General features: G+C 47.0%; 1 protein-coding gene and 1 long non-coding RNA gene across 3 annotated transcripts in view; both read left to right on the top strand.

Annotated features, from left to right (window-relative positions):
- Window positions 1–5,117, top strand: part of B4GALNT2 (beta-1,4-N-acetyl-galactosaminyltransferase 2 (SID blood group)) — a 45,614-nt gene extending 40,497 nt beyond the window's left edge. Inside the window, exons 11-13 of the mRNA XM_082704752.1 lie at window positions 624–764; window positions 3,391–3,610; window positions 4,098–5,117. Coding sequence (XP_082560878.1) covers window positions 624–764; window positions 3,391–3,610; window positions 4,098–4,303 — 567 coding nt within the window. The 3' untranslated portion in view covers window positions 4,304–5,117. The remainder of the gene's footprint in view (window positions 1–623; window positions 765–3,390; window positions 3,611–4,097) is intronic.
- A 7,970-nt stretch (window positions 5,118–13,087) lies between these two features.
- LOC309850652 lies at window positions 13,088–14,554 on the top strand. 2 transcript variants are annotated; one of them, XR_014304377.1, is made up of 3 exons: window positions 13,088–13,205; window positions 13,593–13,705; window positions 14,323–14,554. It is a non-coding gene; the product is annotated as an uncharacterized lncRNA (long non-coding RNA). The 2 variants fall into 2 exon arrangements; XR_014304378.1 differs by having other exon boundaries at window positions 13,094–13,705.
- Window positions 14,555–18,405: the final 3,851 nt, after the last annotated feature.

Genomic DNA, 18,405 nt, shown 5'->3' with positions numbered 1-18,405 from the left:
CTCTCTCTCTCTCTCTCTCTCTCTCTCCCTCCCACACACACACCCACCCTCTTTCCTCCAGGACACACAAGGAAATGGATATTATACAAACTGTAGCTCCCCACCCTCCATCACCTTCCAGGCTCCATCAGGGGAAATGGAAAGAGAGCCACAGAGACTCGGGTGAAAAAGGACTTCCATCCTACCACACTGGTCCTAGGACCAAGGGAGAACTTCCTAGCCCTTCCCCGCCTCAGCCTTTGATTCAGGGAGTCACTGTCCTTCCTCCTGTGTCTCTGAGACACGAGCTCCCTTGAACTCAGTGGTTTTCAACTGCTGTTTGGGGTGCAGCCTGGCGGTGGGGAATTTATTTTATTTTATTTTTTTCTTTAAAGATTTTATTTATTTGACAGAGCTCACAAGTAGGCAAAGAGGCAGGCAGAGAAGAGAGGGGGAAGCAGGCTCCCCGATGAGCAGAGAGCCCAATGCGGGGCTCTATCCCAGGACCTTGAGATCGTGACCTGAGCCGAAGGCAGAGGCTTAACCCACTGAGCCACCCAGGCGCCCAGCCTAAAAAGCTCCCAGGTGATTCTAAAATGTGGCAGGGGATGGCAACTGCTGATCTGACCTCATTATACCTGCAGGGCTGGTTTGCTGGTAGGAACCTGGCCATCTCTCAGGTCACCACCAAATACGTTCTCTGGGTGGACGACGATTTCCTCTTCAACAACGACACCAAGATTGAGGTGCTGGTGGATGTCCTCGAGAAAACAGAATTGGACGTGGTAAGGGAGAGTGGCCAGTTTCACCCCAGTTGCAACCTGTAGAGCTGGCCAGGAGAGGGAAGGGGAAGAGGAGGGGGAGAGGGGAGGAAAGGGGAAGTCGGGATAGGGTCGGGGGAGGGGCTGGGGCAGGAGAGGAATAAGCTTGGTGGGAATCAGGAGCTGTGTGGTTTTGGCTTTCACCTCCAAATTTTCTTTTCTCTGGGCAAATTACATCCCCCCCCCATATTAATCCTCGTTCTGTCTTTAAAATGGTGTGTTGATGTAAAAAAAATGCATATTGGGTCCCCCAAAATTGGGTACCCCAATAATGGGTCCGTGATTAGAGGAGCAAGACTGATACAAAGCGAAGGTCAAGCAAAGCATCAGGAATCATACCAACCGTCAAAAAGACCGGTTGGGCCACCCCTCCAGAGAGTACAACCCCTCCCTGCTTTCCAGACTAACTTTTATAGAGCAAAGGCCATGCGGTCGGGCCTGGCCACACACAGGTGGCCAATGAGATTGTAACACACACAGGAAACTCCACAGTGATGTTAGGTGACCACCTGAATTACAGTTTACCCTAGCAGACACTTGAACCAGCCTATCACACCTTGGTTAGGATTGGTGCCAAAAGGCTCCCAAAGGGCGGGGGCCCATACTCCTTGGTAGCTAGGAGACAGTATGGCCCCCCACTGACTGAATACCTCCACCTGGCCTGACCCACCCTTGTATTTGGACTTTATTACCTGGGACTGGTTTCCCGGACTTGCTTTTAAATAAGTTCCCCTGGTGGGGCGCAGGGTCAATTTAAGCTTTACAGCAAAATGGCAGTTCAACCGGGGTGGGGCTGCTCTGGCTGAATAGGCCCTTATATGCAAATGGTACAAAGTTCTAAAAAGCACACATAGGCCTCATGACATTTAAAAAAGGAGAAAAGAACGAGAACATCAAAAGTCATTTGCTACATAGAAAAGAAAAAGGCAGCTACCGTTAATAATAGTGTATTGTATTCTTGAAATCTGTGAAGAGAACAGATCTTCACTCTTCTGGCCAAGGGCACAATGGTTACACATGCAGGTGATGGATATGGTAATTAGCTTGATTGAGGTGGTTCACAATCACGGTTTCACTACATGGTTTTACTACACAGGGTTTCACAGTGTGTAGATATGTGGTCTACACATATCAAAACATCAAGCCCTACACCTTAAATATGTAGGATTAAAAATATATGTACAATTTTAATGTGTTAAAGATAGCTCAATAAAAGCTGTTTCTAAAAAAAAAGAAAAGAAAAACAGGAAATAGATAAGAAAATCAGTGGCATTGAGATCATAGTTCTCTCTTCCAGGAGGACAGTCCCCAAGGCATCTGTATTGACTAAGATATCTCCTGGCTAGGGGCACCTGGGTGGCTCAGTCGTTAAAAGTCTGCCTTTGGCTCAGGTCGTGATCCCAGGGTCCTGAGATCGAACCCCGCATTGAAACCCACATTGGGCTCCCTGCTCAGCGGGAAGCCTACTTTTCCCTCTCCTACTCCCCCTGCTTGTGTTCCCTTTCTCGCTGTCTCTGTCAAATAAATAAAACCTTAAAAAAAAAAAAAAACCATACCAAAAAGAAAAGACCAGGGTATCTCCTAGCTACTCTTCCAGAGAGCAGATCACAGTACATCAGTGGGGTAGAAAGCAGAACTCCCGTCGTGTGAAAATCCAAGCTGGCCCTTGACTTTGCTTCCAGGATCCTCCTGGACCAGCCTCCTTCCCTTGGTGCTACGCCGTCCTCATAGTCCTCGGCTGCGTGGCCAGAAGAAAGGGGGAGAGAACATGAAGGACAAGCATTTGTCTTTGTAGAATGTGCGAGAAGTTGCAGACATCCCTTCTGAAGATTCACATCCCTTCAGCCAGGACTTAGACACATGGTCAGACCTCACAAGGAAAATGGGAAAGAGTCCGTCTTTACTGGTGTAGCTGGCTCTCTTCAGTTAGTCCACTTAACAACCCGGAGGGTCTCTTTGCTAAAGAAAGAAGGAAGGAACTAGTGACGAGGCGACTAAGAGCCACCCTAGAGGATTATGAGGGTTCAGGACTCATCCTGTTGTGCTGGGGCTCACACGTAGAAATGCACAGATCTTCCGTGAGTGCGTGGACAGACAGCTCAGGGAGGAGAGCCAGGAGCAGAGGAGTGGGAGGAAGGCAAGCTTGAGACACACGGCACATGGCTTGTTGCAAGAAGCCTGGCCGTGGGGACTCCACCAAAGGACCCGTGTGCATGCAGGCTGCTTGTCTGCACGCAAACACTGCTCCTCCTCGTGAAAGGGAGTGACCTACCTTCTGGAAAAAGTGAACTTGCTGTTGGGTGAGTGGAGCAGAGTCGTGTGCCCTTTGGACTTGGCACTTTCTGCTCCTACCAAGGAGATTTTCTGCTGTGAGCAGGATGAAAAGATCAAGAGACCCCAGCCATGGTGTTTGGAAGATGGTGGCTGCAACAGCAACAAGAGAGTACCCAAGGACTGGTATGGAGGGTAGATACAGAACAGGTGTGATTCTTGTTGTAACTCAGGTTCAGTCCAGGAAGGCTTCCTGGCAGAGGCAACGTGGATATCAATTCTATGTGCTCTAACATGCATTTCTCTGCCCACCGGTTAGGTAGGTGGCAGTGTACTTGGAAATGTGTTCCAGTTTAAGTTGTTGCTGGAGAAGAGTCAGAATGGGGACTGTCTTCACCGGAGGCCAGGCTCTTTCAGACCCCTGGATGGTTTCCCCCGCTGTGTGCTGACCAGTGGCGTTGTCAACTTCTTCCTGGCCCACACGGAGCGACTCCAGAGAGTTGGCTTCGACCCCCGCCTACAGCGGGTGGCTCACTCAGGTGGGGACAAGCTGAGTGGGGAAGGTGCTGGCCCGTGGACTAACCTCAGCAGTTTGTCCTTTCCAAGAGCTGCGAGTCACTGATCATGGTCGTTGCCGGCAACAGTGGGCTCGTCTCCCTTTCCCCCAATGAGGGAGCTCAGGGTCTCTCTTCCCTCCCTCCTTCCTCTCACTGTGATTTCTTATCTCCTGTCTGCTGCTCCCCTGTGAGACACCTTCCCCTGCAGCTCTGTCCCCTCCCTCACTCCCCTCTGATTCCTTCAGTTCTGGAGTTGGCTGTTTTGGGTCTTTCTGCCTCTCTGGCCACACCTCGGAGAAATGTGCTTACTTATTTCCTTCCCACTCATCAGCCTGGGCAGGGGGCTTTGCCTGGCGCTCAACTTCCCCATGGGTACACACCGCACCCTTCCCCACCTGCCTCTCCCCCCAGACCTGGAATATGGCCCCGGGGTCTCTGGCTGAAGCTTACGCTCTCCCTCTCTTGGCAGAGTTCTTTATCGACGGGCTCGGGAGCTTGCTCGTGGGGTCATGTCCGGAAGTGATCATAGGTCACCAGGCCCGGTCTCCGGTGACCGACCCAGAGCTGGCCTCACTGGAGAAGACCTACAGCGCATTTCGGACCAACACCAAGGAACAGGTCCAGTTCAAGCTGGCACTCCACTACTTCAAGAACCATCTCCTGTGCTCTTCATGAAGGTGCCTGGGCATCAGAAAAGCTCTAGGCTTACTGGGGTTGGGTACCTAAGACAGTGGAACTGGGGGTGGGCCACCTGATGAGATGAAGTTAGGACAAGCTAGTGGGTGGGGCAGGGGGTGGGGCTCAGTTACTACAAATACCCACCAGAGGCTCATTAGAAATGGACTAGTCCCGGGGCCCCTGGGTGGCTCAGTGGGTTAAAGCCTCTGCCTTCAGCTCAGGTCATGATCCCAGGATCCTGGGATTGAGCCCCATGTTGGGCTCTCTGCTCCGCAGGGAGCCTGCTTCCTCCCCTCTCTCTCTCTGCTTGCCTCTCTGCCTACTTGTGATTTCTCTCTCTGTGTCAAATAAATAAAATCTTTAAAAAAGAAATAAAAAAAAATTTAAAAAGAAATGGACTAGTCCCCGAGAAGGGTGACAAAAGCCCATCAATAACAATCATTATTTGTATGATGCAGTACCGTTTATGGAACACCTACCTGCACATCCCCTGTTGGATCTCCTGCAAAAGAGTAGAGTATGGGTTGGCTTCCGTAGTCATTCCTTAGGAATGGCTTTGGGGTTTTTGAGGGTTATTTGGGAGAAATGATATTGTAGTCAGAAATATCCTCTCTGGGGCACCTGGGTGGCTCAGTGGGTTAAAGCCTCTGCCTTTGGCTCAGGTCATGATCCCAGGGTCCGGGGATCGAGCCCCATATCGGGCTCCCTGCTCAGCTAGAAGCCTGCTTCTCCCTCTCCCACTCCCCCTGCTTGTGTTTCCTCTCTCGCTGTGTCTCTCTGTGTCAAATAAATAAATAAAATCTTTAAAAAATTTTTTTTGAATTGGGTCTGCAAAGCAAGTCTCTGTGGATGGCTGGACTTCAGACATCACACTCAGGAGCTGACGACGTGTCCCTTGCACCATGTGACAGGAGCTGAGACAGCCAGCCTTCAGCCAAGAAAAAAAAAAAAAAAAGGAAAAGAAAAAAGCAACATATGCACAAAGAGGAGCTGAAACAAGAGCCTCTTGACAGCCTTCTGGTTCTTTCCTGAGGTCTGGCTACAGTCCTGCCCTGGGATTTTGTGAAACACTATACCCTTATAATTCTTCCTTTTTGCTTAACCTAATTTGAGTTGGCTCCTGTTACTTATAACCACAGTGTTCCGAATAATACGACCATTCTGTGTGTCTGCCTGTTTTCAAAACAGAAAAGCGTAACTAAAAAGTTTTCTCCTTGGGTGGTTTGGAAGCAAAAATCAGGAAACAGACGATAAGAGTCACACGGACCTCCCTCCAGTCTTGCATTTCAGACACAAACCCAGCAGCCCAGACCAGACCGACGACAGAGGTTTCCTTCCAGGACACTGCAGGACAGTGAAGTATCCCTTACAGGAAAGTGACAATAAAGGACAGTGAAGTCATCCTTCCTGAGACTTTGGCCAAACCCCAAATTTCAGGACAAGTTGGTGTAAATCATTGTACAGGCCTCCAGGGGGAGCTCGAGCCTGCTCTCACTGTCTCCCCTCCACCGGTTCATTCCACATCCCCGGCTCAGGAAAGGAAAACTGCTTCTGTGACTTTCAGCAAAGAGGGACCTGCAGGCCACCAGGCATGTGTGGGTGTGTCTGTTTCGCGTGGCCGGAAGTGGAAATGGGACCGGGATCAGCTTTCTTCTGGATATTCTCTCCTCCACCCGGGAAGGTCCTGCCCCAACTGTTAGTTCTCTGGATTTATTTATTTATTTGACAGAGCGCGTGAGTGGGAGAGGGGCAGGGGTAGATGGACAAAGAAATTCAAGCAGACTCCGTGCTGAGTGCAGAGCCGGAGGTGGGGCTTGATCTCACGACCCTGAGATCAGGACCTGAACTGAAACCAAGAGTCAGAAGCTTAACTGTGCCACACAGGTGCCCCTGTTTTTGATTTTTCATAGACAGAAAGTATATATAAGCCGCTATGAAAAGGTTATCTATTAGAATGCTTTTACCTACAAGTACCAGAGACTTGACCCAAGTTTAAAATTGTGTTGAACAGTGTCAGGTGGGGTAAAGACGTGGAGCAGACCACAGGTGTGCTGAAATCAGGAGGAAGATCAGGGATTCCAAGCCTGACAAGAGGAGGGGGTGCCTTGCTCAGCCCATCTGGCAGTTCCAGGTTCTTCTCTCAAGGAGGGATAACCTTGTCCATTATCGTCCATATCCCCATCTGAGTGGCCCTGGGGAAGGGTGACCCTTCTGTGGCCTGTCAAAGATTTATCTGCCCACTTCCTGTTAGTGTCCTTCACATGCCCAGGGATGGCCGTGAGGTAAAACTCACTGGAAGTTATCAGTGAGATTTTTAAGGGAATTGAATTGCTAATGAAATCTTGTCAGCAATTCCTTAAAACTTAAGAGGTTTTTCTGTCATTTCCAGCCAATTTCAGAAATCTTCCTTAGACATAGTCTTTGAGACTGGGAAACCCATTCTGGTAACCCCAGGATGCACCTCGGTGCCTCCTTTGCCCTCTGGCACTCAGTTAAATGGCCTCTGCCTTGAGGCTGTTCAAAACCTTCCTCTGAAGGACAAAGAGACTGCAATCGGCTCTTTGCTCCCAGGCTTTTCCTCTTTGTGCACAGAAAATAATGAAAACATCACAATGTAAATAGGCTGGTCCTTTGCTTAACCTGGTCTCCTGGTAAGTCTCCTGTCTCCGTTGGTGATTTCTCTTGGGGTAGAGAATTAAGCTCTTCTGGACCTGCAAGGCTCCAAATTACAGGACTTCCAGGAAGCTAGGATTGCAAGCCACTCTTAAAGAAACCGTATTACACCCGCTTTAAAACAGGGCACCTTCAGCCTGAAGCTTGTTTTCCTTATGGGACCATCCTAAAGACTACTGCAGGAAATCACTAACATGCTAGCATGCTAATTTTCCCTACCAGTTCTCATTCCTGATATTCTAGAGTCTGTTCTGGACACCAGCAATTTTCAGAATCACCTGTTTCCCACTTGGTCGCTATCTCTACCCCATCTCTTCCACTCAACCATATATCGAATGACTTTCACAGAGGAGTCATATTTGAGTGCAACTCTTTTTCTTTCTTTTTTTTTTAAATTTATTTTTATTTTTATTTATTTTTTTAAGATTATTTATTTATTTGACAGACAGAGATCATAAGCAGGCAGAGAGGCAGGCAAAGAGAGAGAGGAGGAAGCAGGCTCCCCGCCAAGCAGAGATCCCGATGCGGGCCTCGATCCCAGGACCCTGGGATCATGACCTGAGCCGAAGGCAGAGGCTTTAACCCACTGAGCCACCCAGGTGTCCCTAAAATTTATTTTTAAAGATTTTATTTATTTATTTGACAGAGAGAGAGGGCACAAGCAAGGGGAGTGGCAGACAGAGGGAGAGGGAGAAGCAGGCTCTCCGCAAAGCTGGGAGCCCGACGCGGTGCTTGATCCCAGGACTCTGGGATCATGACCTGAACGAAGGGAGAGGCTTAACCTTCTGGGTCACTCAAGTGCCCCAGCTTTTCTTTTTCTTAATCCTTTGCCTAGATGCTCCAGCGGGCCTCATGCCCTTCAGCCTTCCTGCTCTGGCTTCAAACAAGTTTCCCATACAAAATGTATGTCTCTTCTCCCACTTGAAATTTTACCAAGAGATTACCAAAGTTTTAATTATGTAACTGAATAATCTGTCCCTCTCCTATCCCGTGTGCTTGGCAAAGGATCCCAGCTCTCTGCATGCAAGGACACAGAAGGCATGACTCATAAAAGAAAAACAAAAGGATATATTTGATTTGGTTGAAATTAAACTAATGCCTTCTGCCAATCAAAGGACACTATTAAGAAAGTGAAAAGAAAAAAAGAAAAAAAAAAAAAAAAGAAAGTGAAAAGAAGGGGCACCTGGGTGGTTCAGTCATTAAGCATCTACCTTCAGCTTGGGTCATGTTCCCATGGTCCTGGGATCAAGCCCCGCATCGGGCTCCCCGCTGGGCAAGAAGCCTGATTTCCCTCTCTCACTCCCCCAGCTTGTGTTCCTGTTCTCACTGGCAAATAAATAAATAAAATGTTAAAAAAAAAAAAAAAGAAAGAAAGAAAAGCTACAGACTGGGAAAAGAAAAGATCTGTAATACAAATATTTGGCAAAAGGATGCATATCCCAGATATACAAAGAATTCCTATAAATCAATAAGATAAGGGCAGTTGTTCTAAATGGGCAAAATACTTGAAGAAGCACTTAGAAAAGAAGACATCCGAATGGCTAGGGAGCATGTAAAAAAGAGGTTCAACATCATTAGCTATCAGGGAAATGGTTTGTGCTTACTTTATGTAAATGACATCTCAATAAAATACCATTTAATTAGATTTTTATTCTATTATGGAACAGTCTTCAAGATCCAGTGCTAAGTGAGTAAAACAAAGTGTGGAACAGTGTTTCTAGTTTTTTTTTTTTTTTTAAAGATTTTATTTATTTATTTGACAGACAGAAATCACAAGTAAGGGGGGCGGGGAAGCAGGCTCCCTGCTGAGCAGAGAGCCTAATGCTGGGCTCCATCCCAGGATCCTGGGATCATGACCTGAGCTGAAGGCAGAGGCTTTAACTCACTGAGCCACCAAGGTGCCCCCAGTGTTTCTACTTTTTTTAAAAGAAAAGGAAGATGGGGTGCCTGGCTGGCTTGGTGAGTAAAGCATAAGACTCCTGATCTCAAGGTTGTGAGTTCAATCCCCACGTTGGGCACAAGGCTTACTTTTTAAAAGGTGGGAAAAAGAAAGGAGTATGCATATTCATGTATATTTGTGTAAGGATAAAATATCTCTAGAAGGAGAGCATCAGAAATTGCCTCTGAGAGCAGAAAATTATAGTCAAGGGGTGTCTGGGTGGCTCTGTCCTTCGGATGTCTGCCCTCAGTTCAGGTCATGATCCCAGGATCCTAGGATCTAGCCCCATGTCGGGCTCTCTGCTCAGCGGGGAGCCTGCTTCCTCCTCTCTCTGCCTGCCTCTCTGCCTGCTTGTGATCCCTGTCTGTCAAATAAATAAATAAAATATTTTTTAAAAAATTATAGTCAAGAAGTTTTGTCTGTGCATTTCCTTTTAAACCATGTGAATTTTGTATTGTGCTCATGTATTACCCACGTAATACTTTCAACTTTTTAAGGAAAGAAGAAACAAGGTGTTTGTTTTTTTTAAGAAACAAGGTTTTTAAGTAACATGCCATTGTGATATTAAGCACAAAAACAGAACATAAAACTTTACAATGAAGACTACATAAAAATGAATTTTAAAACAGAAAGTGGAAAAAAAAAAATCAAGTGTCAAAGGTGCTTGTTGGGGAGGGCCTGGCTGGCTCAGCCAGAAGAGCATGGAACTCTTGATCTCAGGTACGTGGGTTCGAGCCCCACATTTGTGGAGGGATTACTAAAGAAAATAAACTTTTAAAAAAAGTGTTTGTTGGAATTATAGTTATTTAAAATTCTTTCTGCTGTGCTGTATTTTCTACATTTTCCATAATAAATGCTTCACCTTTATAATCTGAAAAGATAAAATAATTATTTCAAGAGGAGAAAGTGAAAACTTTCAAGAAAAGGATAAATGTAGATGCTGCTTTGTTCAAAGAAAGTAAGCAGCCAGATTGCCCTGTCAGAGCCTCTGTAATGCCAAGCCCAGAGCAAGGGGCAGGGTGGGACGCTCAGAGACTCAGGGCCTCACATGTCGCCTGGCACAAGGTGGCGCTTATGGCTTGTCTGGCATAGCTGGGGCTCCCAAGGCAAAGTAGGGGATTTGTGGCACATTCATCTGTCCTGTGTGGCAAGGACACAGAGCAAGGTTGATTCTATTGCAGCTAGCTGTGAGCAGCATCAGCATGGGTAAAGGAAACTGACTTGGATTTGACAGTGAACCTGAATTCTTTCCACTTCACGCAGAGCATTACTGTATCTATTGTCCCATTCGCTAGCCATTTACAGGCTCACAGGAAATTTGGGAGAATACCTTGAAACTCCCTAATCCCGGACTTCAACTGTCTTTTTTTTTTTTTTTTTAAAGATTTTATTTATTTATTTGACAGACAGAGATTACAAGCAGGCAGAGGCGCGGGGGGGGGGGGGGCGGACGTGGTGGGGGGGGGATGGGGAAGCGGGCTCCCCATTGAGCAGAGAGCCTGATGCGGGGCTGGATCCCGGGACTCTGGAATCATGACCTGAGCTGAAGGCAGAGGCTTTAACCCACTGAGCCACCCAGGCGCCCCTTGAGCTGTCTTTTCTTAACCTCTGACCTCATTAAACTTTCTGGGCCACTCTCTGCCTCTGTTCAGCCCTCAATCCCGGGTGGCACCGCTGAAGCCAGGCAAACCCCGCCTCCCACAGAGCCCAGATTTCCCCACGCGTGAGGAGCCCCCTTGTGGAGGCTGAGGGTCTGTGCTCAGAGCCTTCATGGGATGCCATCTCTGGGGTGTCATGCATTACGGATTTATGTTAAAAGAAACGAGTGATGGGCAGGCAGAGGGATTACATATTGTCTCTGTTTGCTCTGTTGTCTCAAAAATAACCAATGTGAAGTTAAAAAGAATGTTCTTGGGGCACCTGGATGGCTCAATCGTTGGGCGTCTGCCTTCAGCCCAGGTCGTGATCCCAGTGTCCTGGAATTGAGTCCCACATCAGGCTCCCTGCTCAGGGAGAAGCCTGCTTCTCCCTCTCCCACTCCCCTACTTGTGTCCCCTCTCTCGCTGTGTCTCTCTGTCAAATAAATAAATAAAATATTTAAAAAAAAAAAAAAAAAAAAGAATGTTCTTTCTCCCTCCTGAGTTCTGGTATGGCACTAGCCACATTTATAAATCAGCCAGTCCTGGGCCTTGACCCCAGAGCAATTCACAGTCCAACCAAAGGGGACATGGAAGGAGGGGAGAGGGGAGAGACTGAGCCACAGAATAAAAACACCTATAACTCCAGCAGGTAATGACAAGAGCGATCAGGCAGAGGATCCTTCTGCGTAACTTGAGGAATTCACGAGTGGAGATTTCAGTGAAGGGTCTCATTTGGGCAGGTAAGATGTTTCAAGCTGAGAAGATGGAGGGAACTGGAAAGGAAGAACTAGTATTGGGAGGAGGGAGAAGTCTTCCTACTAGACAGAAGGAACTACCTCCTGTACACTTTCAAAGGGCATAATCACAGTTCTGTAGGATTTCTACGTAGCTTCTGAAAATTAATTTCAATACACCTTCATGGGTACAGAGCGCTTGAAAGAAGGATATAGATGGGAAACGAGAGACTAAAGCCATTTGATATCAAGTCGATTCGGTGTTGTTACTCCAGCCTAATGAAGAGACACCCTTATCTCACCATGGGAATGCAATGGGAGTTTGGTTCACTCCTCGAAATGGAAAAGTTTTAATGTTTCTTCTGACAATATACAAGAGTTATCAAATACTTTCTCAAGCAATACAGTAAATCATAAACTGTAAGAAAGGGGCCTTATAAATGTATTTCCCAGGGATATCTGTCCACAGCAGACCTTTTTGGATTTGAGCTAAGCAGGTTTTTTTTTTTCTTTTTAAGATTTTATTTATTTGTTTGACAGAGATCACAAGTAGGCCGGGGGGCGGGGGTGCTGGTGGTGCGCAGAGAGCCCAATGCCGGGCTAGATCGCAAGACCCTGAGATCATGATCTGAGCTGAAGCCTGAGGCTTAACCCACTGAGCCACCCAGGCGCACCCAAGCAGGTTTTTGACAGAAGAAAAGAAACAGATTCGGGTAATTTAAACAGGAACTGTACTCCTTGGAAGAAAGTCGGATAGCTCATAGCATGAGGGAAAGCAACTCAAGAAAACAGACAAGAACTAAGGGGACCTAAGCAACCAGGAACCCAGCCAAGGTCAGGATCCAGGGCAGTCTGATTAGGACCCAGCTTCTGCTGCCAGTTGAGAAGGCACGGCTGCTGTCACTGCCCTTGAGACACTGGGTATCACAGCTACCACGAGGAGCAGAACAAATTCTAAAATGTCCCCATTTCTGGGCATCAGTCGCGTTGGATTCCAAGTCCAGCTGGCCAGGCTAAAGGACATACAGTCACTGTGCTGTCACCCAGACCCACACCATGTTGGATCCCTCAAGAAAGGCAGCCAGTCAGATGTGATGGCACAAATAAATGACAAATGTCTATTACACATGTATGAAGTTTTTCTGTTTGTAGAAAAGTGAGACTTTATTATGCATACTAACTGGTAAGTAGATTTTTGGTGTTGGTTCCATCTGGGTAGACCTATCGCTCTTTTCATGTCAATACAATAAATCAATGTAGTCCTATACATCAAAATAATGTCAATACAATAAAAACTCATCCTCTAAATTCCTGCACAGTATTGATCATATAGATATTGTCAATATTTACTAAATTGATTTTCGCTTTTATATTCTCTTCTTTACCATTGTGAACATCACCGCTGAGAACATCCTTGAACACTTGGCACTGGTCCTCGTCCTTTAGGATAAAGTTACAAAAGTGAAACTGCTGAGTCAAATCTTATAAAAGGTTAAAAACCTGGAAAAACTCCAAAACGGTCTGATTGTCCCCCACTCATCAATACCTACAGGTTGAAATGTACCACCCACTACCGTAGGGTCCACCAAGGGTCCCTCTACAGAGGTTTCCGCAGAAAGCCGTGGTTTCAAGTCCGCGACCCAATCGCTCCCACTAAAGAGACCCGGGCTTTGAACCGCTGTCCTGGCACCTACCAGCCCGCTTCCCTCCCCGCTTGGCCACAGGGACCACGCAGAGAGCGTTTTGTGGAAATAAATAAATAAACGAGTCCGGAGCCCGGCTGCGTGCGCGCCGCCTTCCGCTCCCGGCAGGGGCCACCGCCGGCCGTCTCCGCCCCCAGCCCGCCGTGCTCCCGGCTTCCCCGGGCGCAGGTCAGGACCTCGGGAGAAGAGCAGGAAGATCGGCGACAAGAGGTGACACCCCGGCACTGGCCACATCGGGGCCGCGGCAGCCCTTGCTGTTTCCGCCCGCCTGAGCGGCCTTGGGCCCACAGCGCCCAGCCCGGGCCGGGGGAACCGGGCCTCCTCCGCCGCCGCTCTGGGAAGGCTGTTCAGCGTGCCATGTGGCTTGAGAAGCCTCCCGGCCGCCTCAAGTCGCCAGCAGGTCCCATGGTGTAATGGTTAGCACTCTGGACTTTGAATCCAGCGATCCGAGTTCAAATCTCGGTGGGACCTCTTCGAGCCTTTTGGTTCTACAATTACTGTTTTGTGGACTGCTGGCGGCGGCGGCCACTTTGGGCTGTGCCGTTACCCCCTTGACCTAAGGGATCGCGGTTTAGGGTCCCTCCTCCTTTCGTTTAGGTCCGGCCTGTGAGTCTCAGTGCGCATGCGTGAGAGTCCGGGCGGAAAAGTGTTGGTGGAGACCGAGAGTGACTTTACCTTGAACAGGAGGGCGGAGGAAGCCCAGCAACCGGGTGAGCCTGCTTGGGACCAAGGCCTTCGGGACTCCGACACCTCCCTCCTCCTGCTGCTGGGAGTCCCTTCTTCCTATTGGCTGATGTGCAGAGTGCGATCAGTTATTCCTTTATCAACCCGGAATGAAATGCTGGGCGGAGCCAAGGGGCGCGGGAAACATAGGAGAGAGGGCAGTGTGTTTGGGCAGAGGAGAGTGTGTTTGGGGCCAGTCCGCCTGTGAGTCTAGGCGGTCAGATGGTGAAGTGGGTCTGTTTCAGGCAGTAGGCAGTGAGGTTGTCCATGTGGGTTCTTAAGGCCGTGCCAGCCGGTCAGGGGATCTCCGCACGCGGTTTCTCACCCCGTGGATGGGGTGTTGATCCTTTAGAGGGTAGGAATCTCTATGGGGTTCACCACAGGGCTGAGCACGTCTCCTGGAGAATCTGTCCAGGACTGGTATTTTAGGAGCTGGCCAGCCGCGCCTGATTTGCAGGCAGGGGTGTGTCTCTGGGATGGAGGGGAAGAGGCGCGCTTGGAGTGCTGTCTTCTTTTGAGTTGTATCTGGGTTTTTTGAGAGCTGTCTGGCCCCCTGGGATGAGTGACGAGGGAGCCCATTGACGCATTTGTGATCTCCCCACAGGGTGATTGGCACTGTGGCTCTACGTGCCCGCCCCTTGGGAGGATGCCATGGAAACAGGATCCTCGCTCCGATTTCCCCTGAGCACCCCTCCTCCCCACCCCTCCGCCCCCACACCCTGCAAATACGTTTGAATGGATTTGTGTGTATGAAAGATCCCAGCCTCGAAAATACGTAGGCATGAGAGGTGGGAGGGCTTGCCTACCAGACATTAAAGGTTATTGTCAGCTATAAACTATAGCAATTAAGATAGTGTGGTCCTGGTGCAGGAGAGACAAACATGCCAATGGCACATAAGGGGGTGGGCCGGATACAGCCCCACACGTATTTGGACAAATGATTCAGGACAAAGTAGCACAGCAGAGCAGGAGAGGAAAGAATCTACTTTTCAAAAAATTATTCTGGGAGAATTGGGTGTCCAAATGGAAAAGTATGATATCAGATTCCTTCCAACTTACACTAAAGACAGAAATACATTCCATGTGAATCATAGACCTTAACGGGAAGGGAAAAGCAATAAAGCTTTTGGAAGAGGACATAAGAGAATATCTTTATGACCTCAGGGTAGGGAAAGTCCTCTTAAACAAGACACAAAAAGTTCTAAAAGCTTAGTCTACATCACTATATTAATATGATATTCTGTTCTTCATATAAAAAAAAAACCAGTAAGAAAGTGAAAAGACAAGCCTCAGAATAAGAAAAGATATTTGTAATGCATGACTGGCAAAGAACTTGTAATAATCAGTAAGAATATAAAATTAAAAATTTTTAAAAAATCAGTAAGAATAAAGACAACCTACTAGAAAAATAGCAAACACTTGAACTGGCACTGCACAAAAAAAGGAAATCCCAAATAACTGACATAGGGCCACCTGACTTGGCTCAGTGGATAGAGCATGCAACTCTTGACCTTGAGGTTGTGAGTTCAAGTCCCAAGTTGGGTGTAGAGATTACTTAAAAGTAAAGTCTTAAGGAGCACCTGGGTGGCTTAGTGGGTTAAGTCTCAGGCTCTTGGTTTTGGCTCAGTTGGTGATCTCAGGGGTTGTTTTGTTTTCGGGGTTTTTAAAAAAATATTTAATTTATTTATTTGACAGACAGAGATCACAAGTAGGCAGAGAGGCAGGCAGAGAGAGAAGGGAAGCAGGCTCCCCACTGAGCAGAGATCCCAACACGGGGCTTGATCCCAGGACCCTAGCCAAAGGCAGACGCTTTAACCCACTGAGCTACCCAGGTGCCCCCCTTTTTAAAAAATAATTAAAAAAATTTTTTTATAAACATGTATTATTTTATAATATAATATATTTTATAAACATGTATTATTAGCCCCAGGGGTACAGGTCTGTGAATCGCCAGGTTTACATACTTCACAGCACTCATCATAGGACATACCCTCCCCAATATCCATAAGGATCTCAGGGTTTTGAGATGGAACCTCCTATAGGGCTCTGTGCTCAGCAGAGATTGGGGGGGGGGGGTGTTCCTGCTTGAGTTTCTCTCTGCCCCTCCCCACCATGTGCTCTCTCTCTCTCTGTCAAATAAATAAATAAATAATAAAATCTTTTAAAAATAACTGATATACATATGAAAATATGTAAAGCATCATTAATCATAGCAAAATGCAAATTAAAATGTCAATGAGGGGCGCCTGGGTGGCTCAGTGGGTTAAGCCTCTGCCTTCGGCTCAGGTCATGATCTCAGGGTCCTGGGATTGAGCCCCGCATCGGGCTCTCTGCTTGGCGGTGAGCCTGCTTCCCTCTCTCTATCTCTCGCTTTCTCTGCCTCTCTGCCTACTTGTGATCTTTGTCAAGTAAATAAATAAATAAAATCTTAAAAAAAAATAAAATGTCAATGAAATACCATTATACACTCACCAGAATGACAATGCTGACTCTTTTTAAGAGTAGAGAATAACATGAACTCCCACGGGAGTGTAAACTGGAGAAACTAATTTGATGTTAACTATTGAAGCTGTAGATACTCATATCTTATAATCTAGCAATTTCAGTCTTGTACCTATATCCGTAGAAAGGTGAACATGTATAAGAGTGGTTTTGACAACATGATAGCCAAAAATGGGAAAGAATTTAAATGTCCAGCAGTACAATGGATAAATAATTTATTGTAAGGCCATACGAAAGAATATTATACAGCAACAAAATGGATGGGTCTTCTTTTTAAAAAAGTATTGAGCAGAAGAAGGCAGATACAATGGAGTAAATAATATATGACTCCATTTATATAAAATTGCTAAAAAGGCAAAAATAACTACTGTATATTGTTTAGAACTGTAAACTTAGACGGTACAACTATCAGGCAAAGCAAAAATACCCATGTGAGTGAGAATATCCAGGATCTTTGGAGAAGAGAGAGGGCCATGATTGGAAAAGGGTCAACAACAGTCTTCTGGGGGTAGTGGTATTATTATTATTTTTTAAAGTAATCTCTATGCCCAGTGCAGGGCTGAACTCAGGATCCCAAGAGTAAGAGTCATGAGCTCTATGGACAGAGCCAGCCAGATACCCTGTACTGGTATTATTTTATTTCTTGTCCTGGGTGGAGGTTACAGAGCTTATTTAAGACAAAAATTTGTTAAAATGCACATAATGGTGGGGTGCCTGAGTGACTCAGTGGGTTAAAGTCTCTACCTTCGTCTCTGGTCATGATCCCAGGGTCCTGGGATCGAGCCCTGCATTGGGCTCTCTGCTTGGCGAGGAGCCTGCTTCTTTGTCTCTCTCTGCCTGCCTCTCTGCCTACTTGTGATCTCTGTCTGTCAAATAAATAAATACAATCTTAAAAAAAAAAAAAAAAGTTTGTCCACAGACTGGGGAGTCAGGATAGAGATCCTCTACCCTGAGCCAGCCCAAGGGCATTCTAAGGATCAGGTTCAATCCTGGGCATTGCAGGAGAACGCTGATGAATATCATCCTGTCACTAGCTGTCTGGGTGCATTTGGGTAAGCAATTCGGATGTTCTGAAATCGTAACTATGTGGTGATGGAAAGGTTAACTAAACTTATTGTGGTAATCATTTCACAATTCACATGTGAAATACATCACTTTGTTGTACACCTTAAACTTATATGATCATACATGTCAATTACATCCCAATAAATCTGGGAAGAAATATTAGGAGCCTCATTTGTAAAGGAAAAGGGACAGCAGCTGTGCTTTTTGCATAGCAGTGGGGGCAGGAACTAGTAAAATCGTAAGCAAGAGTCCTCTTCTCTGCACCTGAGCCAAGATAGGCTCTATAATGGTAACTGCTAGAAAGAATCAGAATAGTGAGGACTACAGAAGCTCAGGCTCCGGAGAAAAGAAACACCTGCTTTTGTGGGGGGAGGAAAACAAAACTTGAAGGGTAGCAACAGAGGCAGGGAATGAGAACCTGTGGCTGGAAGTTAGAGCAGCAGTGGGAAGAACTTTCTAACAATTCCTGCAGAACAGGCTGAGGAATTCTGATCGTCTCATGCGTGGAAGTCTTCTGGGGGTGCTCAAAGGTCATTGTCACTGAGAGGTGTGGGACGATTTCTAAAGCCTGGTCTCGATCTACTAAATATGTTTCATAACTCACTAACTTCAGTAAAATCACTACATTGATTTCATAACTCTTGTCTCAACCCACAGTTAGGAAAACATTTACAAACTTGCCACTCCCACCTCAGCCCACGCTGTCCTTCCCCTCCTAGGTCAAGATTCTCTGAGAGCCTCTCCACATTTCTATCTTTTTCTATCCCTGCTAGCTCAGGAAAGAACCTCTCTCTCCTCCAACAGTCTGAGGGGCCCCTCCCAAGGCCTTTATTCACAGGAAGGTCCCCCCAAAGGCAGCAGTTTCCAGAAGGTAGTGTCTGTCCTACGTTGTCATTGACCAGAGTCACCAGGAGAGGGCAGAGGGCCAAGCCACCAGGGAAGCCAGGTCTGTGCCTTGCCTGGCCTCTCTCTCCCTCATGCTTGATTCGCAGAGTTGTCGGTTTATTATCTTCTTTGTGTATTCGTTGGTGCCTGAGATAATGTGGATACAACACTTATCACAATGCCAGACACATACAAAGTCTATAAATTACGGGATACACACAGTCATTTAACACGC

Source organism: Mustela nivalis, assembly GCF_964662115.1.
Source record: "Mustela nivalis genome assembly, chromosome: 17".
NCBI classification, from domain to species: domain Eukaryota; kingdom Metazoa; phylum Chordata; class Mammalia; order Carnivora; family Mustelidae; genus Mustela; species Mustela nivalis.
This window is presented reverse-complemented; position numbering and strand designations above follow the sequence as displayed.